The following is a 26191-nucleotide window of genomic DNA, read 5'->3' as shown; positions in this document are numbered from 1 at the left end:
ATTTTATCTTCAAAGGGGGTGAACGGGGGTGGGTTTGTTTTGTTTTTCAACAGCGTCACCCAGAAAGCCCAGTAAGAAGGGGCGATCACGTGTACTTTACATCGTCGGGAATGGCAGGATTCGACTTCCCACCTTCCGCGAACGCAGCATTCGTTTTGAATAGGGGGCCGAGCCGACCACAGCACTGGTGTTGAATACATTGTAATTCATTTGAAAAAGGTATTCTTAGTTAAGTTCAAATGCCCCTGTAATTGCGTTTCAGGCTTGTAAATGATTATTTTCACAGGCCAAGCGCATACTGAATGTCACAAGGTGGACTCTCATTCCAAAGTACAGTATGTTGCAGAAAAACTCCTCAAGCCGGTTCTCCTTTTAGGAATGTAAAAGCAACACACAGTACGCACATATAATCATATAATGGACACAAATGTGTAAGCTGAAGTAGTTTTTGTCATCAACAACGTCAGGATACGATTTAAGCAAGAGACTTTGCGAGGTGCTATACAAAATAGGTTTTTTTTCTCAAAAGCGTAAACTATTTGACACGCCTACCTTGGTTTGTCAATTCGGCAATGGTGTTCTTTTTATCAAACTCTTCGGAAGCCATACGTCTTTTATCTAGCAGTAAGTGAACGTCGTGACACAAATGTACACTTTCAATCAGTGGCACAATCTAGTCCACGCACGAGCGCCGCAGTTCAAAGTATTGTCAGTATTTCACACACACACAAACACGCATGCGCAAGCACACAACATACTAGTGTTTAATGCAACAAGTAAGATAATATATCCTTTATTTGTCCCACGATGGACAAATAAAGGATATCACCATTTAAGCAAACGTATTGATTAAAGTGTGATTCTCAAGCTACTAGCTGTGAAGAAATGTTCCATTTCGTTTAATTCAGAAAGTGAAACTCAAACATTAAGTTTTGGCTGCACAGGGTAAATGAACATCCAATAATTCATCAAGTCGCGATAGATCACATGAAAAAAAATCTACATTTTTGAGAGAAATTTGGTAGGGCTGTGCCTTAATTCACTGTCTTTGACAGTGATATACATGTCAATGCATGTTAACTAAGAGGGCTGGCAGCGTATGAGTTAAAAAAAAATCAGCTTCATTGGCTGAGTCAGTCAGCTGGATATATTCAACACAGAGGCAAAAGTATTTTCTGTGTTTAAAAAAAGCCAATTTTGTCCCATAAAATGCAAACGAGGTTTGGCTTCAACTACCAAAGAATTGAGGTGATAAAATGGGGAAACAGTATAAAGCAATGTGGAAAAAGGGCTAACATGCTGAGGTTTCCATAGATCAGCAAAGGATGGAGATAAATTGTACTCATAATTTAATTTATTTCTGTTCACCAACTCAAAAAAACCATTGTGATTGCACAACAAATAATTGATTTTTCTGACTACTAGGAATGTTCAATATACTTATACGTTTAGAACACAAACCAAACAACAAAACACTAACAATGTAAACATCCACGATATAGTTAGTATGAGGGCCCAAGAGAGTTGAAGTACAGCATGACTACCACCTGCCTTTCATGAATACGGTTCACACTGATGGCTTTGAGTGTTCATTTGATTGATGAATCAGTGCTGAGGATACCATTCAGCTTAAATCACATATGGAACATTCTTCAACGAGAAATGCTTTGTGACAGTGGACAGTACATAATTTTTTTTTTTTAATGTGGCAAATCCAACAGTAACATATGAAATACGGGCTTGACTAAAGGTTTACTGATATGATCACATTTCTTTGTCATAAATACAACCACAGATACTTTTCATATACCACATACTTTGCAGAAGGATACACTAACAGTACACAGACATCAATTTACTACTGTGATCTTGTGTTGCGAGAGAAGGGTATTTTAGGGACATAGGTATCATGGAAGGTGACTTTGGGGCAAGGAAGTAAGCTTTGGGATCAGGGGTGCTCAACAACATTCATCGCCATGCTACAATGGAGAAGGGAGAAGACTGCTGGCATCATAGAGGGAGGAGGATGGTTGTAAGATGAGATGACAAAGAACCACAAAATTCATTTTTGGCGCCTCAGTGTCGAGCAGCAGACTCCCTGGGATAAAATTCGGCCAACGTGCTCTGAGGAATCCTCTTCAGCATTTCCTTAGGGAAGATTCGGAGCAGCTGCCAGCCGATGTCCAAGGTTTCGTACACCGTCCTGTTGTCGTATGGGCCTGAGTCACACAGAAATGTCAAAATGCCACACATTAAAACTGTATAGCTAAAAAGAGTCAAACAGGTGGGGTGGGGGTCAGGTAAGATGGTGTGAGTACATGTTTTCATTCTTCCTCCGAAGGCATGGATGCCCAACCTACATTTTCCAGTCGTATTGCCGAGCTTTCATCACACAAAATGTATGATGAGTCTCTCAGTAACCAACCCTGTCTCCATGAAAAAAATGTTCAAACATCAAAGCTCTTATCCCGTTTCAATTTTGCAGAAAATTGTTATTTGCTTATTATGTGTATGTACAGAAATGGATGTCCATGTGGAAAATGTTTGAGCAATAAGGAGATGTACGTTTTCTATACAGGATAACACCAGGATTCGTAACCGAAGGTAAAAGACATTTTCAGAAGAACGTTTTTGTAGACTTTATAGATGTTAAAAAAAATATACAGGTGTATGTCAGGAAAAAAATACAAGTAATTCAACGTTTACTGCCGTATTACCACGGTTCTTAACGCATGAACAGAACACCTTAAGTAGGGGCTTCATTTGTTCAGAACCCACTCACCCTGGGCAATGAAGTTCTTCTCAAATTTCTGTAGAAACTCAAGGTAGAGCAGGTCATCAGAAGTGAGGGCTTCTTCTCCCACAACAGCCTTCATAGCCTGAACATCCTTTCCGATAGCATAGCAGGCATACTAAAAATGGTCGAGGATATGAAAAGAGTTCAAAGTTATCAGACTGCGGAAAAAAGGACTAGAATGTGTTTATGAAGGAAAAGAAAACAAGTATGCTGTCAATTCCTTCTCATGTTTTAACTCAGAGCTTGAGCCCACTCTTTAAATCTTTTGAAACGATTTCTCGGGACTGGAAAGAACCAAGGAAAAAGCAACAAAATTACCGAGCTGTATAATACAGCAAGAGTTGTCTGTCAAGCAAGGTTTAGTTAGCAACGAAATGCACACCAAAAAAACCCAACATACCCCTGTATGTATATGTATTTTTTTCCTCAAGATGATGCTCGTCCCTGAAATGTTACTAGACTTAGAAAAAGACTATTGTAAACTAGACTAATGTATTTTACTTATTTTTACTTATAAGTCACAGTTTTTGTCATAGTTTGACTGGTGGGGCGATTTATACTTATTAAAACATTATTATATTATTTTACAGGCGATTTTCACGTTAAACAGTAAGCGGGCGCTCTCCGCCTATGTCGATGAGTCAATAAGTCTGACATAAGCCAAGTAGAAGAGGAAACGCCGCATATTCTACCTCCGGAGTAAGCAGAGTTGTTTATTAAAAGTGACAGAGGATGAAGATTTCATTATTTTGCATATTATCATATTATTTTCATCATTTATTTTTTCTTTTTGTATTTTTATTTGCCTTTCAAGGTGACATGTCCTTGATGTTGGATTTGTTCAAATAAATTTATACTTATGCTCCAGTGCAACTTGTATATGTTTCTTTTTCTTATTTATTTAGCATTTTATGGCTGGTGCGACCCGTACTGCAAAGCGACCTATAATCCGAAAATTACAGTACAAATGAACTTGTGTTACCAGCTGGTTTGAGACATCAGCGTGGTCCTTCCTGGTCATACCCTCTCCAATGGCTGACTTCATCAGACGGGACAAAGAGGGCAAAACATTGATGGGTGGGTAAATCTGAAACAAGCATATTTGGAAGATGAATGAAAGAAATTTGATTACAGTTGAAAAACACTGACTTCAGGGCATCTGGCCAACCGACCTGACGGTTGTGCAGCTGCCTGTCCACATACACCTGACCCTCAGTGATGTATCCCGTCAGATCAGGAATCGGATGGGTGATGTCTACCGGGAAGGGGGGAGAAGAGATCATTTATTTATGTTTCAACAATGGAATAAATGAACAAGCTAGACATTTTATTGTGTTAATTTCCCGTTCATAGTGAAATGAAGACTTAAAAAACGGGTTCGAAAATCATTTCAGAGCTGGCTTTTCAACAAAGCCAAATTTAGAACATAAAAGTGCATAAATCACCTTTCTAGCAGCCATTTCTACCACCTTCACTCCAAATCAAGCGCCTGAGAATCGCTAGGAAAACCAGCAGTGTTCAAGTAAAGGTTAACACACTCCCCCACTTGCAATGCTGTAATGGGGTATGAGTGTGCACTACATGATGCGGTTGCTATGGTAACTTCAGGCATCAGCGATAGCCTGTAAGCCCATTTCTAATGCTTACCTTTTTTTTGTGCGATGACAGATCATTGGTTCAATTGCCAAAACGAGCAACCCACATGACATCGACTTTCTAGGGAAAATGATTGTGACCCTCACCCAAAAAAACTGAATGGCCAAAGATATCCGCAGACACACTCCACCAGACCCTTCTAGAAATGATTCCCAGAAGAGTGAAACGTATAATAGCTGTAAATGGGGGTGGGGTCCTCCATATTGTCTGACATTTTCAATCAATGGACAGGAACCAATATTCCGGTGAGATTGCCCATAAAGAATATCGGGCTTTGTTGAAGGACTGCGATTCTTACCGTCATTGGGCATTGTGAGAATGGGGATCTGGGTGATCGAGCCATTCCTGCCCTCAACTCGCCCAGCACGTTCATAAATGGTGGCCAAGTCAGTGTACATGTAACCGGGGAAACCTCGGCGGCCAGGCACCTCTTCTCTGGCAGCAGACACCTACAGTGTGGATAAAAGGGTAGGTGGGAAGTAAGAAGGCCACATGAAAACAATTTTCCAATTTCAGACCACTACATTTTAGTCCCAAGGCCAGAAAGACAAAATGAAATGTAATGGGAAATTCTCAAGATGACTGCAGCGCCAGTAAGGTTCCAGGTTGAGTTACTGAATAACCTGAAGGTTGCATTGAACTAAGAAAGGTTTGCCTGTTTTTAGTTAGATGTGATCCCGCAGATGTGAGAAAGTACCATACTGCTCCATGCGTCGTTGCTCCACAACAGCAGCAAAATCAAAGAAATTTTATCAGCAGATGCTAACGGAATTAGCATGTAGCTGGAATTATCATGGTTAAGATAAGATAAGATATGCTTTATTTGTCCCACAATGGGGACAATGGGGAAATTTACAGCCTCCAGCAGCAAGAATGTATGTAGAAAGAAGAAGAGAAAAAAAAACAACAACAACAAACATAAACAGGGATATGAGCTGCTGGAGAGGCAGCCACTCAGGGGGCGCCATCAGTATTGGACACATGATTTTCTGTGGACAAATCAACAGGAGGTAATCAGCTCTTTGCTACAACATAATTGCTATTGGAACAAAAACATGCAGTACCCCAAGTTGTTTTGCTGTCTTAAAACGAAGTATTGCGTTGCCTTCCCCATTCTTTGATTAATTGGCAAGTGCACACTGTCGTGCTGGTATGAGGCAGTTAGCGGGGTGGAATGACGCATCCACTCATGGATGTCCAACATAAATTTCAAGTAACCAAAAATAGTAACATATTTTCTCATCTTAAAATGTTCAACTTAATTTTAGAGGTGAAATATTAGTAGAACAATAACTCTATAAAATAGGGAAAATTAAGCGTCTCTTTTTAGTTGGAACCATCTGACCTTTATCAACAGCCAAGCTTTACAAGCTCCTGCTACATCCTGCTTTTTTTTCTCTGTTAAACCTTCTCTTTTCTTTCTTTGGCTGCTTCTTGGAAAGTCAGATCCTTGCTATTCACCCTTTTGTATCCCCATCATAATGCTTTTATGTTGTGCAGTTTGCTTTTCAATACACTCGTAGCAGAATTCCAGGTTTTAATGTTGCATTTGTGATTAACCCAACCTTGACCCATGTCGTCTACACAGCTAAGAGGCGAATTGCTTGACATGTAGTTCAGCACATAAAAAGAGCCTTGAGAAAAATAGCAGATTCCTATTCAGCCGTGGAAAGGTTGAGTCTTCAATTGACACATGTATTTAGCCCTATTCCCCAACATCAACCTGTAACTCTGGCAATAAATGGCTTGGATTTACATTCCCCTTTGCTTTGAATTCACTTGACTTTGGAATAAAAAAAATAAAATAAAGTCTTTTGAGGGCGGGGGGTTCTTTTTTTTTTACGAGGTCAACCAACAGAATGGCAACATGTGCCCTCCGATTATTTGCCTGTGCTTTAAAAAATTGGCATCACTTGACCCTGCAACAGTAACTGTAGTGTAGACTTGCAGCTTTAATTTAAGAAATGTTTCTCAGCCGGTTGACTTCAGTCGCTCATTGACAGCAAATGATTTTCTGCCTATGAAATACACACAATGTTTGTTTACAATCACGTCAATTTTTTTTCCCCATCCACTTTCTATACTTGCCCCTGTCAGTTTTGAGAAATTGACAACATTATTGTGCCAAAAAAAAGGGTGTGAAACAGTGTGAGAGAAGAAAACATGTACCGTGCTGCTTGTTGGTGGGTGGGAATGGGATTGTGTTAAATATTATTGTAAGAGGAAGCTCGGGGATGTAGGGCCAGATATGGTTATACAATTTGGCTCAGATATGGGCCTTATGTGGCTCACATTGTGGATCCCAGATATGGGCCACTAAAGGACTGTCATTCATTGAGGTATGTGGGCCGAGTGTACTTGCAGTGTCTGGCCCAGAGCAGGGCCACACCAATTTTGCTCACTGAGTGAGTGCATTAAGAGTACCATATTTTCTGCATTATAAGGCACTTCGGATTATAAGGTGCACCTTCAATGAATGGCCTATTGTAAAACTGTTTTCATTTATAGGGCGCACTGCATTCGAAGAAGCATGGAATAGAAGCTACAATAGTGGGTTTGAACATCTCATTTACAATGGCTTTGCAGGCGGCAAGTATAAATTGCTCTGCTACTTTTTTTATTCAGCCACAAGTTCAGCGACATGGTAGCTTGCTTTCAGGGCTCTCTCGTTTACCTTTGTGGTTTTTCTCATGCACGTTGCTTGTTTCTCCATGTGTTCACGCTAAATATCCTGAGAAGTCTTGCTTGTCTACTTTTTGCTTGGTTTAGTCAGTAGTTAACTATGCTTTTGTTATTATCTTCGCTTCATAATGGATGTGCAGGGCTCATAAAGTAGTTGTCCGTTTGAGTGTGTTGGCAAGTGCACCTGTCAATTGGTGTCGGGCAGAATCCTTATAGGTTACAATGGATTCCCAATAATAACAATAATCACGACAAGATGCCATTGGAACAATAACAGGGAAACAACTCAATTGGCAATATAAAGAGAATTACAGTCTTTTTATATTAGGCACATTGGATTATAGAGCGCACTGTCGGCTTTTGAGAAAATTGAATGCTTTTAGGTATGCTTTATAGTGCTGGAAATATGTTAGTTGCCCTTTTACCGAATACAGTCAAAAGTAAAGATACAAATATCCCCGTTGAGAGCTCAAAATAAAGCATCTTATAGTGACTAATACAAACTGCAATTTTGCTGGAGTTCTCAAATGAACCCCAGAGGTTGCTGTTTGGTGGTAATTGCACCTCTCTGCAAAATAGGGCATGCTGGCCTAATCTGGCCTATCCACAACCTTTGACCGGTTTTCCATTGCTGAACAACACATTTTGGGGAATTTGATTGCTAACACTTGTATCGCAACAAAGTCACGTTCTGTAGCTCATATATGTTCCTATTGACCTTGGTAAACTGTAAACAGTTTTCCAGGTTTATTTTGCAAATCCAAAATTAGGGTTTTGAGACAGTTGCTGAAAGCATATCCATCACAGCTTAATCTAGTAGTAGGCGGGGGCTGCACTACAAAAGAGTAAGACCAACTGGCCTGTTTGAACAATTTTTTCAACAAATGAGAACACCGCACCAAATACCGGTAATACAATCCAGGTAAGGTGAAATTATAGATCGGCTTTACTGTACGTGTCTGAAGACAATTGAAAACTGGGATATGCAAAGATTGGATGTAGTAGCCCCTCCGTGAGTCGTCACCTTACCGTGGTGGAGGGGTTTGTGTGTCCCAATGATCCTAGAAGCTAAGTTGTCTGGGGCTTTATGCCCCTGGCAGGGTCACCCATGGCAAACAGGTTCTAGGTGAGGGGCCAGACAAAGCACGGCTCAAAGACCCCAATGATGATTGAAATAAATGGATCTAGGTTTCCCTTGCCCGGACGCGGGTCACCGGGGCCCCCCCTCTGGAGCCAGGCCTGGAGGTGGGGCTCGTTGGCAGGCGCCTGGTGGCCGGGCCTACACCCATGGGGCGTGGCCGGGCACAGCCCGAAGAGGCAACGTGGGTCCCCCTTCCCATGGGCTCACCACCCATGAGAGGGGCCAAAGGGGTCGGGTGCAATGTGAGCTAGGCGGCAGCCAAAGGCGGGGACCCTGGCGGTCCGATCATCGGCTGCAGAAGCTAGCTCTTGGGACATGGAATGTCACCTCTCTGGCAGGGAAGGAGCCCGAGCTGGTGTGTGAGGCAGAGAATTTCCGACTGGATATAGTCGGACTTGCCTCCACACACAGCCTGGGTTCTGGTACCAGTTCTCTCGAGAGGGGTTGGACTCTCTTCCACTCTGGAGTTCCTCACGGTGAGAGGCGCAGAGCAGGTGTGGGCATACTCATTGCCCCCCGGCTCAGTGCCTGTACATTGGGGTTCACACCGGTAGACGAGAGGGTTGCCTCCCTCCGCCTTCGGGTGGGTGGACGGGTCCTGACTGTTGTTTGTGCATATGCACCAAACAGCAGCTCAGCATACCCACCCTTTTTGGAGTCCTTGGAGGGTGTGCTGGAGAGTACTCCTGCTGGGGACTCCCTTGTTCTGCTGGGGGACTTCAATGCTCACGTGGACAATGACAGTGATACCTGGAGGGGCGTGATTGGGAGGAACGGCCCCCCCGATCAGAACCCGAGTGGTGTTTTGTTATTGGACTTCTGTGCTCGTCACGGATTGTCCATAACGAACACCTTGTTCAAACATAAGGGTGTCCATATGTGCACTTGGCACCAGGACACCCTAGGCCGCAGTTCGATGATCGACTTTGTAGTTGTATCATCGGATTTGCGGCCGCATGTTATGGACACTCGGGTGAAGAGAGGAGCGGAGCTGTCAACTGATGGTGGGGGAAGATGCCCGTCCGTCCTGGCAGACCCAAACGTATAGTAAGGGTTTGTTGGGAGCGTCTGCCGGAATCCCCTGTCAGAAGGAGTTTCAACTCCCACCTCCGACAGAGCTTTTCCCATGTTCCGGAGGAGGCGGGGGACATTGAGCCCGAGTGGACCATGTTCCGTGCCTCTATTGTTGAGGCGGCCAATCCGAGTTGTGGCCGTAAGGTGGTTGGTACCTGTCGTGGCGGCAATCCCCGTACTCGCTGGTGGACACCAGCAGTAAGGGATGCCGTCAAGCTGAAGAAGGAGTCCTATCGAGCCTTTATGGCCTATGGGACCCCAGAGGCAGCTGACGGGTATCGACTGGCCAAGCGGACCGCGGCTTCGGTGGTCGCCGAGGCAAAAACCAGAGCGTGGGAAGAGTTCGGTGAGGCCATGGAAGCCGACTTCCGGACGGCTTCGAGGAAATTCTGGTCCACCATCCGACGTCTCAGGAGGGGGAAGCAGTGCACCACTAACACTGTGTACAGTGGGGATGGGGCGCTGCTGACTTCGACTCGGGACGTTGTGAACCGGTGGGCAGAGTACTTCGAAGACCTCCTCAACTCCACCAACACGTCTTCCTTGGAGGAAGCAGAGCCCGGGGACTCTGAGGTGGGCTCTCCTATCTCTGTGGCTGAAGTCACCGATGTGGTTAAAAAGCTCCTCGGTGGCAAGGCCCCAGGGGTGGATGAGATCCGCCCGGAGTTCCTCAAGGCTCTGGATGTTGTGGGGCTGTCCTGGTTGACACGCCTCTGCAACATCGCGTGGTCAACAGGGAGAGTGCCTCTGGATTGGCAGACCGGGGTGGTAAGGGATCACACTCCTCAGCCTCCCTGGTAAGGTCTATTCAGGGGTGCTGGAGAGGAGGGTCCGTCAGGAAGTCAAGCCTCAGATTGAGGAGGAGCAGTGTGGTTTTCGTCCTGGCCGTGGAACAGTGGACCAGCTCTACACCCTTAGCAGGGTCCTTGAGGGTATGTGAGAATTCGCCCAACCAGTCTACATGTGTTTTGTGGACTTGGAAAAGGCGTTTGCCCGTGTCCCTCGGGGAGTTCTGTGGGCGGTGCTTCGTGGTTATGGAGTACCGAACCCCCTGATACGGGCTGTTCGGTCACTATACCACCGATGTCAGAGTTTGGTTCGCATTGCCGGCAGTAAGTCGGAATCGTTTCCAGTGGGGGTAGGACTGCGCCAAGGCTGCCCTATGTTGCAGATTCTGTTCATAACCTTTATGGACAGAATTTCTAGGCGCAGCCGAAGCGTTGAGGGGGTCCGTTTTGGGGGCCTCAGTATTGCATCCCTTTTTTTTGCAGATGATGTGGTGCTGTTGGCTCCTTCAAACGGGGCTCTCCAACTCTCACTGGAGCGTTTCGCAGCCGAGTGGAAGCGGTTGGGATGAAAATCAGCACCTCCAAATCTGAAACCATGGTCCTCAGTCGGAAAAGGGTGGAGTGCCCCCTCCGGGTCAGGGAGGAGATCTTACCTTAAGTGGAGGAGTTCAAGTATCTTGTTCACGAGTGGGGGTAGGAGGGAGCGGGAGATCGACAGGCGGATCGGTGCAGCGTCTGCTGTGATGCGGACGTTGTATCGGTCTGTCGTGGTGAAGAAGGAGCTGAGCCAAAGGGCGAAGCTCTCAATTTACCGGTCGATCTACGTCCCAACCCTCACCTATGATCACGAGCTATGGGTCGTGACCGAAAGAACGAGATCCCGGATACAAGCGGCTGAAAAGAGTTTTCTCCGCAGGGTGTCCGGGCTCTCCCTTAGAGATAAGGTGAGAAGCTCAGTCATCCGGGAGGGGCTCAGAGTCGAGCCGCTTCTCCTCCACATCGAGAGGAGCCAGATGAGGTGGCTTGGGCATCTGATTCGGATGCCTCCTGAGCGCCTCCCCGGTGAGGTGTTCCGGTCATGTCCCACCGCAAGGAGACCCCGAGGAAGACCCAGGACACGCCGGAGAGACTGTCACCCAGCTTGCCTGGGAACGACTCGGGATCCCCCGGGGAGAGCTGGAAGAAGTAGCTAGGGAGAGGGAAGTCTGGGCTTCCCTGCTAAAGGTGTTGCCCCCGCGACCCGGCCCCGGATAAGCGGTAGATGGATGGATGGATGGATGTAGTAGTTAATGGTGGAGATATTGCGTAAAATAGTTTTTCACCATTTCTGTTCTCCTGATTTTGCGGGCCTAGTAAAACAGAGCTGAGTGACGCACTTGGGCCTCGAGCATGAGGTGCCACTCCCCCACTGTTGAAGAACTTGTGCTCAGACCAAACACAAAACATCATATTGCCCCACCTGTCTGACATGAGTTTGTTCATGGGTTTGCTTTGAGCGGGGAAGGGGAGAGAGTCTTCCTTCTCCAACGACAGAAAACAAAAATTTGAACATTGCTCGTTTAACCTGCTTCTCTCTTGCTCTCTCACTCTCCGATCTCTCTCGACCGCAGCACTGAAGCGGATTCACACTTTGTATCAAGATTTGTCATTTTGGTCTGAAAAAGTCACTTATTTTAGGAATACAAAAAACAAGTCACTTATTTTAGGATTGAAGTGGAAAGTTATTAAATTTTGAAGGTGAGGCTACTAAAATGGTATCACATAATGTAAGCTCTCTTACCGTTTTTATCGTCCAAGCATACAAGAGCTACCTACAGCAGTGGTACTTTGATTGACAGTTAACGTTTGGATGGGGCGTGATTTCAGCACATTCAGTGGACACGCCTTAAGTAAGAGAACAAAGACAACTGCTTGACTTGTCATGATTTTCATGCCTCATTTTAATATGCTTCATGATATTTATCAATTTTTTTGTCATTTGGCAGGGCTGTCCCTCTGATATATAGCATTACTTTTGCTTCACGTGTCTTTAACGGCTCTATATCAAACAATGAATTAAGACTACAAATTCAGCAACATAAACAATAAATTCAGCATACGGTATTAGTGAGGTGGTGTAGTTCTGTTACCTCTCTCAGAGCCTCAGCATAGGAACTCATATCGGTGAGGATGACCAGGACGTGTTTCTCACACTGGTAGGCCAGATATTCTGCTGTAGTCAATGCCAGGCGAGGAGTAATGATACGTTCAATCCTAATTGGTCACAGAAAAGAGGGGAAAAAAAGTTTAAGAGCCCATGTAATGTTTCATTGTACAAACCACTAATATGAAGAGAGGAAATCCAATCCAATCAGGTCTGAGTGAATCTTACGTGGGATCATTGGCCAGATTCAAGAAAAGGCAAACATTATCCATTGAACCATTTTCTTCAAAATCAGATTTGAAGAAACGAGCAGTTTCCATGTTGACCTGGGGGAGAGATGTAGAAACATTATGTCGGTGACACTCCATAACTGAAATTGCTGTCATCAGGTGGAAGACTCGTACCTCTAAAATCATCACTTTAAGAGCCCCCAGCCCCCCAAAAAATTATAATTTGTAATATAATATAAATAATTATAATTTGGGGTTTTTTTGGTACTTTTAGGAGATTCTATGGGCTGCTTAAACATGAATGGTGGGCAACAAATGGCCCCTAAGCCATCATTTGGAAGCCAATGCCTAAATTGATGAATAAATAAAATCTCTACTCCTTTTTTGAAAAGTATCAACTGACAGCAAAGCGAAATATGCAACAAAAACAAATGTATTTTTTTATTTGTGTAAACGGGCTGCAAATTTTACAAAAAAAATATATATAAAAAACAGCGAACTGCTCAGAGAATGTCTCATAATACCGGATTTAACATAGTAATATTAACATCAGCAAATCATACAATGGTGGTTACATGATCTTATACTATGCGGCACATGTCAAGCCTTCAATTATTTGTTTAATGATAGACAGTGCCATTCGTTGGTGGATTAAGTCGAAGCAGCAGTTTGTTTTCGACTAATTCATCATACACGACATTCGGTCAGGAAAAATGTGACATGTCACAATTCAGGAAACATGGAAACCTCTGATGAATGAGATTAAAATAAGGTGTTCTGCAGTCAAGGAAGCATTTCTTTGGATTCCCCCACCTCAAAAGAAGTGTAACTGTAACCTCTTCAACTTCTGTTGAGGTTATTTGCAAACTCCCCTGTTGAAATAATCCCAGTAGGATGTGACTTAGTCAAGTGGGGGTTGAAAGTATTCAGCAAGTGAAGCAAATTGGGAGTTTGGTAAAGGTCAAACCTGTCACAAAAGCTATGCAGGAGGGGACGCTGAAGGGGAGAGAATTTGATACTGCCAGGATGACAGTGTTAAGGGTCTCTTGAATTAGTAACCTCTACATGGCAGGAGGATATGCTCAGAGGTGCAGAAGTAACAAGAACGACAAAGGTTAAATCACCTAATGAATAAAAGACTGAAAAGCAGGGTGAGAAAAAAGGAGGCTGCCTGTCATTTCAGGGTTAAGAGGTGGATTAGCATCACAGATGTGCACAACAGAAAAAACACCTCGGATGGATGCTTGAATTTCCCTGCTTACCCCCATGGCTGCAAACACAATGGCAAAGTTTTCCGAGCTGTAGTCCATCACATCCTTGGATTTCTGCACCAAGCCGGCTTGCCGACAGATCTGGGCTGCAATCTTAACAGAGACAGTAAATGGGTTTAGAGCGCACAAATTATTAACAATTCTTTCCAAAATCAAATATTACAACTTGTGTACAAAGCTGAGTCACAGGTACTCTAATATGTATGGACTAACTTTGGGGTGGGGGGGGGCCCTATAAAACAAAAATATGATTAGAATGTAAAATAAATGATTAGGCACCATATTTTCCAGACTTAGCTGTATGAAATCATAATTTGTGACATGAGTAAGTAGATGCGCTTTATTTTGATTCTTAATATCATCATGTCAAACATTGCAAACGTCAGAGTTAATGCCAAACGAGGGGTACAATTAGCTACCAGGAACCAATAGACGGCGTGGAGGTGTGAAATGACGCACAGCCGAGAACCCTGGTGTGTGCGCAGTCCATTAATCCCTGGTAACTGTATACCTCGAAGGGCATTAACCCACTCATACATCACTGGCTAACAAAAATGAAACCAATTCATCATTTCTGAGTTTTACTAAAATATTTTTCATCCCTCGAAAGACCTGAGTCCTTGAATAAGAAATATTCTTCCAATTCCCATAACTTTCTTAATGAAATGTGAATGCTTTTCAGTAGACCAGCAAATACATTTTCGTGTTTGAGAGTGTTAAATAACAACCTCGGACAAGATGTTAAAATCTGCATTTATTATCACACATTAGTTATATTTATAAGCGATGATTGATGCAAGGTTTCAAAGCCTGTAATACTGTACTCTTGGCAGTCTTTATTGACTGGACGGTGGAATAACATTGTCACAGGGCATCATTCCAAAGATCAACGCTCAAGTCTTCAGTTTGTAGAAAGTGTTTCTACGACTGAATCACGTATTTGGTTATTTTCCTTTCAGTTAATTGCATGCTCCTCACCTGCAAGTTGATTTAAATCTTACAGCTATCCCACCGTGCCGTTTCTGACGCTAAATTTTTCATTCAATTCTTCAGCACCATTCCCGTCATCAGAGGTGTTGTGATCACCAAATAATGTGAATGAGTAAATCACTCATTGTTTTAAATTTGCAAATTGTTGTCCTCTGAGTACTTCACATGGACCTGTGCTTTAATTTGAAATGATATACTGCGTTTTCCACACTATAAATCACTTTTTTTTTTCATAGTTTGACCGGGGGGGGGGGGGGGGGTGCAACTTATACCATGGAGCAGTTTATGAGTGAAATTATGAACACATTATTATATAATTTCACATTATTTTCATATAAAACCACAAGAAGGCGTTCTAGGCCTGTGTTGAAAATTTGCTGATGAGTCTGATATAATGACATAGAAGAGGAAGCGCCACAACTTCTACCTCTACCTCCAGAGTTGGCGGAGTTGTTATACACTGACACTGAGGATGAAGATTTCATTGGATAAAGTGATTTAGAGTGACATTGATGGTTTGGTCAACTTGTTAGCAAGTTCTTTACGCCATAGTTATCTGAATAACTCTTAATATGTTACGTGAACATACCAGGCACCTTCTAAATTTGTTGTTTACGTGTCACGTAACGTTAGCATATCGTAGACTTATTCAGCCTGTTCTTTTCTATTTCATTTTTATTTTAAACTGGCTTTTAAGATGGCATGTATGTTCATGGTGTTGAATTTTATCAAATAAATTTCCGCCAAAAATTTGACTTATATTTGTTTTTTTATTCTTTATTATACATTTTATGACTGGTGCGATTTATATTTTGGAGCAATTAATAATCCAGAAAATAGTCATACTTTTTTGAAACTACTGATACTTGCGATGTTCATTATCAGCTGATACCGTACACTGATGTCATTTCTGAAGCCAATCAGAGTCATGTAATAACACTGCACTCTCACACAAACATTGTACCAGTATTTCCAAGCGCCTGGGGGGGTGTAACCACAGGATCAATCCGAATTATTTTTTACACTTTTTTTTGTATTACCAAATAGATCTGTAGTAAGAGTCTTGCAAACATGAATATTTCCACCCATCTTCAAGACCTGGAAACCTATGAAATCAATTTCCACACTCGTGAATGAACCGTGTGCAATTGCCGTTTACGGCAGGTGTGGTGTTTGAGACCACTGGAGTAGAAAGTCAAGAGTAAGTAGCCTGCCACTCCTTTGTCGAAGGAGTGTTGCACGAGTGAAGAGGAATTTCATGCTTTTCGCTTAATGTGTGTTGATCCGGCCCGACACCTCAATGCACCCTGGGAGTAGGCACCTGGTCCATGTAGAGCAAACCCCCCACATGAATGACCTATGTGACCTGTACTTAATTAAATAACCAGCCAGGTTTTCACACCATCCAGATGGCACGACAAGTGGGTCATCATTATGAGGGCGACACAAGCCGTGTTTGTTTGACCGATTCTACAGTAGGGCCCTTTTGATCAGACACTTATCAAGTGCTAATGATATTAGGGATGACAGCTGCATTGGTGCTTATAATTCAATAATAATTAAAGAAACCGATGCTATTGTGTTCTCGCTGTTACAGATTTATTTACCTTTGATACTTTGTTTTTTTACTTTATATACCTTAAAATTTAACAGAATAGTAATGATACACCAAATGCATTGGAATGGAAGTACTGTATTTTTCAGACTATTAAGTTACCGGTACACTTTTTTCATACTTTGGCTGGCTCTGCAACGTATATTAAGATGTTACTGTATATTAATATTAGAGCATTTGACTGGCACCAAATTCCTGTTTCCTAATCGTGTTGACTTTCTTTTGGCGGTTGACAAATACTTTTGGTCTATTACTGCCGGTGGCCACCTTCTGGCAGGAAAGTACCAAATAGTGGGTGCTAAATTGTGTGTTTGAGGTTACACATCCGGTACACTGTTGACAGGTGTGTTGTGCGTGATCTATTTAGATTGCAATATCTTTTTAAGATCCCAAAAGATCAAGTTTTAGCAGGAAGTGACAAACATCTTACGAAGTAAGGGCATAACAAATCAATCGCTCCGAGAATTTTGAGTAGATTGGCAACCACATAAAGCCATGTTTTGTTTCATTTGGATGCATCTGCTCATCCCGCTGCACATAAAACTTGGGACAACAAACCCAAAAAACTACTCCGGGAGCACGAAATGTCACAGCTAAGCTCAAATCAAATGATCCAGATGTGAGAAAATGCAGGGTTGGAAGAAGTTTTGTTTTACGTGACATAGAAGAACATCAATAATTTAGCCCTAGGGCGAACTACTATGATATGCAAACTCATCATCGCAATTTGTCTCTGGTTTGAAAAATCCCATTGTGCGTGCCTAATTAATCTGTATGGATGTAGCCTTCCCAGATCTTGCTAAATTAACTTTGCAGTCATTTTTGGCAGAGACATTCCTGGGTGCACCTGGCTAATACATCTAGTTTCGTGAGCAATCAAGTTTGTAGCAATTTTGCACTTAATTGGAACAGCTTCAAATAAAATAATACATGTTATTCTCAAAGACCAAGGACATTCTGGCTCTGTGGAATGTGTGGCAAACTAAGCCAAACACTGCCCAAAAAATAGCACTGAATACCTTGCTTCCATTTCCAATATCCTATCTTTGTAAAGCTGTATTTAATGCAATAATGGCAACCAAAATATTTGTTTCTATTCTATTCCCGTCCCCTAAAATTACTGCTTTACTTTAAATGAAAAAAGTTGTGGATCGCTGTGGATAATACAAAACCAATTCCAGTGAAGTTGGTACACTATGTTAAAAATAAATAAAAACAAAAACTGGTTAACTGAGAATAGGTGGGTGCCATAATTGGGTATGAAGGAGATTCCCTGAATTGCTCATTCACTAACAAAGATGGGGCAGGGTTCAGCCTGCACTGCATCAAAAAAGGACAAATGCATTTTAGGATAATCACCACATGAGCTCAGGAACAGTTCAGAAAACTATGTTAACGTACACATCAATGAAGGCACCATAAACGCTGAAAGGTACATGCAGATTTTGGGGATACCTATGCTGCCATCGAAGCAATGTCTTTGACATGAACCTGCCAGTTTATTTCAGCAGGACAATGCAAAACCACATCCTGCATGTGTTACAACAGCGCGGCTTCATAATAAAGGACTATGGGTACTAGATTGGGCTGCCTGCAGTCCAGACCTGACTCCCATTGAAAATGTACGATTATTTATAAAGGGTACAATACGACAACGGAAACCCCAGACAGTTGAACAGCTGAAGCTGTACATAAAGGATGAATGGGAGAGAATTCCACTTCCTACAAATGGTGTCCTCAATTCCCAAATGTTTACTAAATTTCCCTAAAAGAAATTATGCCGCACAGTGGTAAACATGACCCTATCCTAACGTTTTGCAGCCATAAAATTCAAAGTTAATGATTATTTGCTCAAAAAAAGTTTTCTGTCTAAGGGAGGATGAAGACCACCCCCCCCCCCATCTCAAGATGTTCGCGTTCCCGTCAAGTGACTCTCGAGGGCACAGCAAAAGTTGATTTTTTTTTTTTGGTTCGTGAACAGATGATTAAAAAACTTTCATGTGCATGCAAGTTTGAGAAAAATATAACGTTACAAGATACCAAAAGTATGTTTGATGCTTCGTTCCACGTCTCATGTTCCTCAACTGGCATTATCTAGATTAATTAAGGAGGAAAGGAGTTACTGCTTTGAGTTATAGTGTGTTATTTTCTTCAGTATTATTTGATTGATTGAACATATTTATATTCACTTTATTATGCACTAAGTATAATTTTACAATAAACCATCAAATATGTAGCCATGATTAACTTCACTTGTGTTTCAAATTTTAATCATTTGATGGGTTTGGCAAATCCTCCCTAGCCCCACATGAGACTGCGTAAGAGGCCTGGTTTGAACTCGCAGCCTATAAAAGTCGAAGCCATTTCCTCATTCCTTCTTCTTCTCTTTTGTTCCTGCTTCCTCTTTTGTCTCTCTCAATTGCTGTTTTTTTCCGTTGGGCAGATGACAGGCATCTTTTGGCCACGTGCACGAGGCTTTGGGTTCCCCTTTTTCCCAAGCCGCCATGTGCCTTTCTTTCAACAATTTTTTTTCTCCCTCTTTGATGGTGCGCCCAGTGTTCTCTGGCCTTGTGTGTTTGCCTCGCATGGACAAAACCATCCTAAAATCAGGTCAGATCAGCAGAGACTACACTCGTGCTCTGCTGCCAACCCAAGAAACTTGTCGGCCAAACCAGGCACACAGAACTCTCTAGTGCACCTTCGAAGAAGGCTGGAGATTTCAACAATCAAATGCACCGCACCCACCAGTCTAAGTTTTGCGTCACTAAGTGTCACGCAAAACCACCTTTTTTTTCCATTTTCCTCTCTTTTACTTTTTCTTTTCATTTTTTTTTCTTCCAACTTGGCCAGCTCAATTGCAGACGCGAATTATGACAAACTCCTCTCCTCACAGCTTATTCATTCAGAAGAATATCACTGAGTGCAAATTACTTGTGATCGATTTCCAGGTAATGAGCATCGGAAAAGAACCAGTTCAAATGTGGTACCCATTCCTATTTGAAATTATTCAGTTGTACCGTACGTTTTGCCCACGCAAGTTCAAAGACTTTGTTTGAAATAATTTGGCCACAACACCTGATTTGCATTACACTGTACTTAATTTCTCGGAAATTGTATTTAGAATTATTTTTGTCAGGTTCAAGTTTGAACATTGGGGTGTTTTCTTTCTTTAAAGCTGTCCTCAAATCGTGGAGATCTATAGTCATGGGTCAGAGTGCGGGGGTGGGAAATAATTATTTCTTCCTTTGTAACACAATGACTGAGGGGCACAGTTTTAAGGGAAGACTAATAAACAGCCTACAAGTGTACATGTGGTCTCACTTCATTGTGGGGTAACCCAGCGGCAGAGAAAATGGGGATCTTCTGTCCTCTGGCAATACTGTTCATGCCATCAATAGCAGAGATGCCAGTCTGGATCATTTCTTCAGGGTAGATGCGGCACTGAGGGTTGATAGGCTGACCTGGATAGTAAACACACAGCTTTGCTTTAATTTGCTCTATAACAGAGGCACGCTTGGTCACATGGTGCAGACAGTATCCACAGTTTAGTACGGTGCAAAGTGATAACACCATATGAGGAGATGAATGTGGACTTTCCTGAAATTTCCTGAAAATACAAATGCGATCACCGAAGGTGCGAATTCTTGCTTGGGGCGTCTGGGGGTATGCCCCCCTTGGAAAATGTCTGAAAAAAATGGATGGCTGTGGTGCATTCTGGCGATATTCGTGAACAAAATTCTGACAAAAATTGAAAGTAAAATTTCTACTTTTTTATTTCTTACTCCTGATAAGAATGGAAAGTAATGCGATTCAGTTCTGCGATTTAAACATGTTTTGATTTTTTTTAAAGAAATTCATCTCTAGTAATTACTATTAACGTTCAAGTCTCAAACTTGTTACGTCGCGTTGTACTGATACACTCGACCAGATTGCTTACTATCTGATAGATAAAGATCTAGTAATACTAATAGTATAATGAGTTGCCTTTAATATTTGGAGATATATATCACATTTTATATATATATGATTTTAACTGACTTACCAGATTTGTCGACCTTAGTCGGACAAAAAAAATCCCCGTTCAAGTCCTTTTCCTCAAGCCATGACCACTTGTACGTGTTCCTAACACTCACGTCTATTGCACGCATGTCAGCTTGCCTGACTACCTGTTTGAACATTGCGTTGAGGCTGTCGGAAAAAATAAAATACACATGATAAAAAGAGTAGGTACCCATAATGTCCAAATAGTCTTCAGCCAGAACACTAGGTCCACGGTCGATTGGTTTGCCTGAGCCGTTGAACACCCGCCCTGAAAGAGAAGGGATTCTATTTTCAGCTACTAGAAAATTGAGACTGTTGGATCAACTAACTCGTTTATTGGCATAGAAGGAATATTCTAATTTCACGTTAGACACTAAACAGTTGAGAGTGGCTCTTATGAGTGAACGAGTAGTAACAAGCATAGAAATTCTGACTTCATGGACATGATTAATGATACTTGAAAAACAAAAGTAGGCTTACTTTTTCTTCTTTTTTTTAAACTGCAATTCAAATGTGTTACCTTGTATAATTGTGAGATAATCACATTTATTGAGAATAGAGCATCATGGATAATAAGAGAAAACGACTTAAAACTTTGACTGTTATTTTGCAACAGTTTTATAAGTAGATGTGAAATACACTAGGAAAAAGAATATTAAATTGCTATCAACAACCATTTGAACTAGGGGGCATATTAAGTAGATGGTGCGCGACCAGCACACGAAGGGATTGCCGGTGACTCTCGTTGCATTAATTCAATCAGTGACAGCCCTCCCAGTTTTATGCCATTGATAAAAATATCAATATGTATCGTGAGAGACACGTAATCGATACCAGTACAAAATGCTTTTGATAAAAAGTCAGAACGCAAACCCCGACTCCGGCATTCTATGTGTTGTCGACAGTACATACTCACCTCCAAACATGAAAAAGAAGTAGCTTAACCAAAAAAGATGAAGGAGCTAAACCAACAAAGTGTGGCGTAGTCACACAGAACGAGAATGTGGTGTAACTTTGTTCAATGAAAGACCAGTTGCAATCAGATTATTTTGTACATACAGTGCTGTGAAATTGTATTTGCCCCCTTCATAATTTCGGTGTTCTTTGCATATTTATCACAAAGGTTTCAGTTAATCAAACCAATTTTAATGTTAGAGACTTCCCAAGGAAATCAAAATATATTTTCTAAATGCCAATTTAATTTATTGAAGCACCAAAAAAAATCCCAAACAACTAGTCCCGATGTGAAAGAGTAATTGCCCTCCAGTTAAATCACAAAGTAACTGACAGCTTTAGGAAAGATGAGTTCAATTTCACAGGCAACACATTTGTTGAATCAGGAAATCACCTAAATAGAATCTGTCAGATAAGGTGAAGTAGGATACAAGATCTCAAACAAAACGCAACATGCCACGATCCTAAAAAATTAAAAAAGAAATTGGAAAAAAAAGTTATTCACATCTATCAGCCAGGAAAAGGTTACAAAGCCATTTCCAAGACTTTGGAGCATACCACTGGTCACAGCCATTATCCACAAATGGATAAAACTTGGAACAGGGGCAAATATTCCAAACATTCGTCAGCTAAAATTACTCCAAGAGTTTGATGACGACTCATCATTGCAAAAGAACCTGGAACAATACCCTAATAACTCGCTGGCCTCAGTTCAGGTCAGTGTTCACGACTCTAACATAAGAAAGACACTGGTCTTAAACACTGCTGTCCAAAAAGAACACAAAGGCTCATTTCACATTTGCAAGACTTTTGGAAAAACATTCTGTGGACTGATGAGTCAAAATGTTAACGTTTTGGAAGGTGTGCGGCCCATTACATCCGGGGTAAATATAGAACACCATTTGATAAAAAGAACATCATGCAGACAGTGAAGCATGGTGGTGGCAGTGTGATGATCTTTGGCTACTTTGCTACTTCAGGACCAGGACAACTTGCTGAGATTGAGGGGACAATGAGTTCAGCTGTTTACCAGAAAGTCCTGAAGGTCAATGTGCGACAATCAGTTTGCGCCCTCAAACTCAAGCGCGCTTGGATCATGCGACAGGAAAACACACCAGCAAGTCCACCTCAAAATGTTTTTTAAAAAAATCTAAATTAATATTTGGGAGTGGCCAAGTCAAAGTCTGGATTTGAATCCAATTGAGAGGCTGTGGTATGACCTGAAATGGGCAATTCATGCAAGAAAACACTCCAATATGAAGTGAAGCAAGTTTGCATGTTTTCCCCGGGCCTGTGTGGGTTTTCTCCGGGTACTCCGGTTTCCTCCCACATTCCAAAAACATGCATGGCAGGCTGATTGAACTCTCTAAATTGTCCCTGTGAATGTGAGCGTGGATGGTTGTTCGTCTCTGTGTGCCCTGCGATTGGCTGGCAACCGATTCAGGGTGTCCCCCGCCTACTGCCCGAAGACAGCTGGGATAGGCTCCAGGACCCCCCGCGACCCTCGTGAGGATCAAGCGGTTCGGAAAATGGATGGATGGATGATTTCAGTTATCGCTGCCAAAGTTGGCACAACCCATTATTAAGTTCAGGGCGCAATTACTTTTTCACAAAAGGGACAAGTAGGTTTGGATTTTTTATTTTTTTTTTTGTGAGTCTGAATACATGAAACAGGCATTTAGAAACAATGCTTTGCATTTCCTTGGGTTGTCTCTGTGTGTTATTAAAATTGGTTTAATAAACTGGGATCTGTGTGTGACAAATAGGTACAGAACACAGAAATCAGGAAGGAGGCAAATATACTTTTTCACGGCACTGTACTAACCCGATGAAAGAGCTCTGGATGGTTTCGCAGTAAAGGAGTTTGTCTTTAGTCTTAGATGTGCTATTGCACCAGTATTAGCCCAGTACGACCCGCGTCAAGTCATGATCATAGAAGTAAAATATGGACTATGGCAATCATGAGCCCGCTAAAAATATAAAGTAATCCTAAAGTTTTAATTCACTACACTTACGTTGTTTGAAAATTGAATGAAGGTTAAAAAAAAAAAAGAAAGAAAATCAACAATACTGCTTTGGTGCAGCGTCTTCCGCAAACATGCATTTATAGTGTGCTGCTGTCTGAGCACATTTGATTACACAACATTAAAAGGTACCCAAAATATTTTCCCCAATTTTAAATGGGTTTAAAAAAAATCTAATTGTCAAAATTGACTGATATGAAATATTTATTGTTGATGGTTTTCATAGTTGTGCTGACCTCTTTTTAAGGGGTAAGGATTATATATTCAAATAAAATTACCTTAATTCACCCCCCCAAAAAAAAATATCTATACATATCGACAAGGAACAGTAGGAAATACTTATATCATGATAACGTTTCAGTCATATTGCCCAGCCCTAATTCTAAGTATATTTCAACATGAATTAAGTCAGAAAATCATTTGGACTCTGTCATTTTATAAGGATCTCACATGCGGAAAATGTGTTGGGCCCCCTGGTTTATTATATGACAGCAGACGAACTGAATTGGCAACCTAACATAATGATGTGTGGCTAAATTTATACCATGGTCCTCATACCAAGCATATCCTCAGAAACTGGTGTACGCAGGATATCCCCAGTAAACTCGCAGGCTGTCTTCTTGGCGTCAATGCCTGATGTTCCCTCAAACACCTGAGCAAACGCAAAATAAAATATTATCAGCACACCTTGTCCAACATATATTGCAGCTCAACAGTAAGCTCTGTAGAAGCCTGAAACGATCATGAACAATTGAATTCAGGTGTTGGACTGTTCACTGGACTTTTAACTGAAGGTTCAAAATGTTTTTGTTTTTTTTTGTTTGTTTCCTGATTTATGCACACGTCTGTCCAGTCATTAAAATAGTCTAAAAAAACAAACAACTGAAATAGGTGAGAGAATAGTTTCAAAGGAAATCAATGTGTACAGTGGTGCCCATCTTTAAAGCCCTCCTCAAAACCAACTTGTATTCTTTGGCGTTCGACTCAGCATGATTTTACTGCTTGGTGCTTTCTACCGCCTTTATTACCATTTCGTCTTACTTTTTACTGTGTATGTTAAATGGCTCCATGTACAGCACTTTGTAGGCAGCAATGGCTGTTTGAAAGTGCTCTATAAATACTGTTGACTTGACTTGGTGTTTCACCACCTAACCTGTATGAGAAATGACCTTTGAGAAAAGCTCCTCTGATTAAAATAAGTCCCCATATAAAAGTAATGTTATTTTAAGGAGGGTTGAGATGAGGGGGATGATTTGCTTTTAAAACCCGGGTGCTGGGTTAGTTAACCAATACACGGTTAAGAAAAATATACAGTGGTGCGAAAAGTTGGCCGATCAACCCTAAACTGTAGTTCAACGGTCCTGATGTTATACAATTTGGATCTCAATCAACATATGAGAAAAGTTGTAATATTAAAAGATGACTTATGGTTTGGCCTTAGAAGCACTGCATAGAAATGTAAACAAAGTATGTTTTTGCTTGTCCACTCCACTCTGAAGTTTGACTTGTTGAACACCAAACGATACACGGGAGTTGACAATGACAGCGCTAGAATCAATTATAGATGAGCAGATGACCACGAGACGCTGACCATTTTTCGGGAATACCGCCGGTCATGGGAATCCCGTGGGATTCCCCCGTGATGGGAGTCACCTTTACATTTAATCACAGAAATGAGACGCTAAAGGATAAAAAGTTCACAAGAGCAGACGGGAGGGGGATTACTCAGTCGGTAGGACTGTCATGATAATTACTATGGTGACTATCGCTCAATGGGAAAAAATACGATAGTTTTTTTTATACTTGATAAATGGTGATTTAAATGCACATTTGTTTACATACGTCATCAACATTAATCCGCGCTGCCTGTCTCGCTCTCCTGCCGTCGGTCGTCTTGCTCGCTACTGTGCAAGGCAGGGCACTCACATGCATGCATGCATTCACATTCGGGGTGGAACAGCTTTTGAAAGCCATTTAAACAACTCGGTTCGACTGTATACATTCAATTCACAGGGATTTATTAAAAAGCAGTCAGCAGTAAGTAACTGTTCAATAAATGGGTATGTTGCAATTTTTGTTTTTTGTATGTAGATGACCTCTGCGATGGGAGCAGTACAGGAGTGGGAGTCATGCTGAATGGGAGCAGGACGCAATGGGAGTCATTTTTACCAGGACGTGACAGGATTGATTGTTTGATTATTTATTTATTTTCCTGTGGTCCAGGAGAGGATGAGATTTATTTTGTGAGAGTGGAATGAGACGGTACTGAAATATAACTCGTCTCACCCTCTAATGACCACCTACTGTGACAGAGGCAGCCGAAGTTAAATCATTAATACAGCAACCAAACTGTGGCAATAGCTCAAATAAATTAATAAACGTAAATAAACTGCATGTGTTAAAAGAAAACCTAACATTGATGGTTTGATTGGACAAAAGACAACTCAAAACACATGGTGGTGAACGGTGTCTCACCTGAACAACTGCCTTGCTACCGATCACCTCAAGGACTTGACCACTCCTTTTCGTGCCATCAGGCAAAGTCAGGTGAACAATTTCAGCATACCTGGGGAACTAGTTGAAACGGATGAAACAGAGTTACCATCGAAAAAAACAGAATTGTTTTGAATAATTACTTCAAGCAAGCACACAGAAGCATTATGCATGCTTTTAAAAATGCAGTTAAAATATTTCCAAAAATTGAGCATTTTAGGAACAAGTACTTGATTTAACACAGAATGTAAATGAATCAGTACTGTTGTCACGAGATTAACAGATTCTGATT

At 41.8% G+C, this 26191-nt stretch overlaps 3 protein-coding genes across 4 annotated transcripts in view; all 3 read right to left on the bottom strand.

Moving 5' to 3' along the window:
- Positions 1 to 772, bottom strand: part of shtn1 (shootin 1) — a 34328-nt gene extending 33556 nt beyond the window's left edge. Inside the window, exon 1 of the mRNA XM_052081103.1 lies at positions 553 to 772. Within this exon, the coding sequence (XP_051937063.1) occupies positions 553 to 607 (55 nt within the window). The 5' untranslated portion in view covers positions 608 to 772. The remainder of the gene's footprint in view (positions 1 to 552) is intronic.
- vax1 (ventral anterior homeobox 1) overlaps positions 1 to 26191 on the bottom strand; it is a 95542-nt gene that overhangs the window by 32948 nt on the left and 36403 nt on the right. Inside the window, exon 4 of one of the 2 annotated variants that reach the window (XR_007964997.1) lies at positions 11728 to 11737. The exons of the other annotated variant lie outside the window; for it this stretch is intronic. The gene's annotated coding sequence lies outside the window, so the exon portion shown is untranslated. Of the gene's footprint in view, positions 1 to 11727; positions 11738 to 26191 lie in introns of those variants that run through there. 2 annotated transcript variants of the gene reach the window in all.
- Positions 1337 to 26191, bottom strand: part of atp6v1ba (ATPase, H+ transporting, lysosomal, V1 subunit B, member a) — a 38659-nt gene continuing 13804 nt past the window's right edge. Inside the window, exons 3-14 of the mRNA XM_052081099.1 lie at positions 25882 to 25980; positions 23965 to 24058; positions 20619 to 20696; positions 19709 to 19848; positions 13774 to 13875; positions 12510 to 12607; positions 12268 to 12391; positions 4752 to 4902; positions 3970 to 4052; positions 3780 to 3884; positions 2783 to 2912; positions 1337 to 2219 (exon numbers count right to left, since the gene is read on the bottom strand). Coding sequence (XP_051937059.1) covers positions 2077 to 2219; positions 2783 to 2912; positions 3780 to 3884; positions 3970 to 4052; positions 4752 to 4902; positions 12268 to 12391; positions 12510 to 12607; positions 13774 to 13875; positions 19709 to 19848; positions 20619 to 20696; positions 23965 to 24058; positions 25882 to 25980 — 1347 coding nt within the window. The 3' untranslated portion in view covers positions 1337 to 2076. The remainder of the gene's footprint in view (positions 2220 to 2782; positions 2913 to 3779; positions 3885 to 3969; positions 4053 to 4751; positions 4903 to 12267; positions 12392 to 12509; positions 12608 to 13773; positions 13876 to 19708; positions 19849 to 20618; positions 20697 to 23964; positions 24059 to 25881; positions 25981 to 26191) is intronic.

Source organism: Hippocampus zosterae, chromosome 11, assembly GCF_025434085.1.
Source record: "Hippocampus zosterae strain Florida chromosome 11, ASM2543408v3, whole genome shotgun sequence".
Lineage (NCBI taxonomy): Eukaryota > Metazoa > Chordata > Actinopteri > Syngnathiformes > Syngnathidae > Hippocampus > Hippocampus zosterae.
Note: the sequence above shows the minus strand (reverse complement) of the source record. Positions and strands in the feature narration are given on the sequence as shown.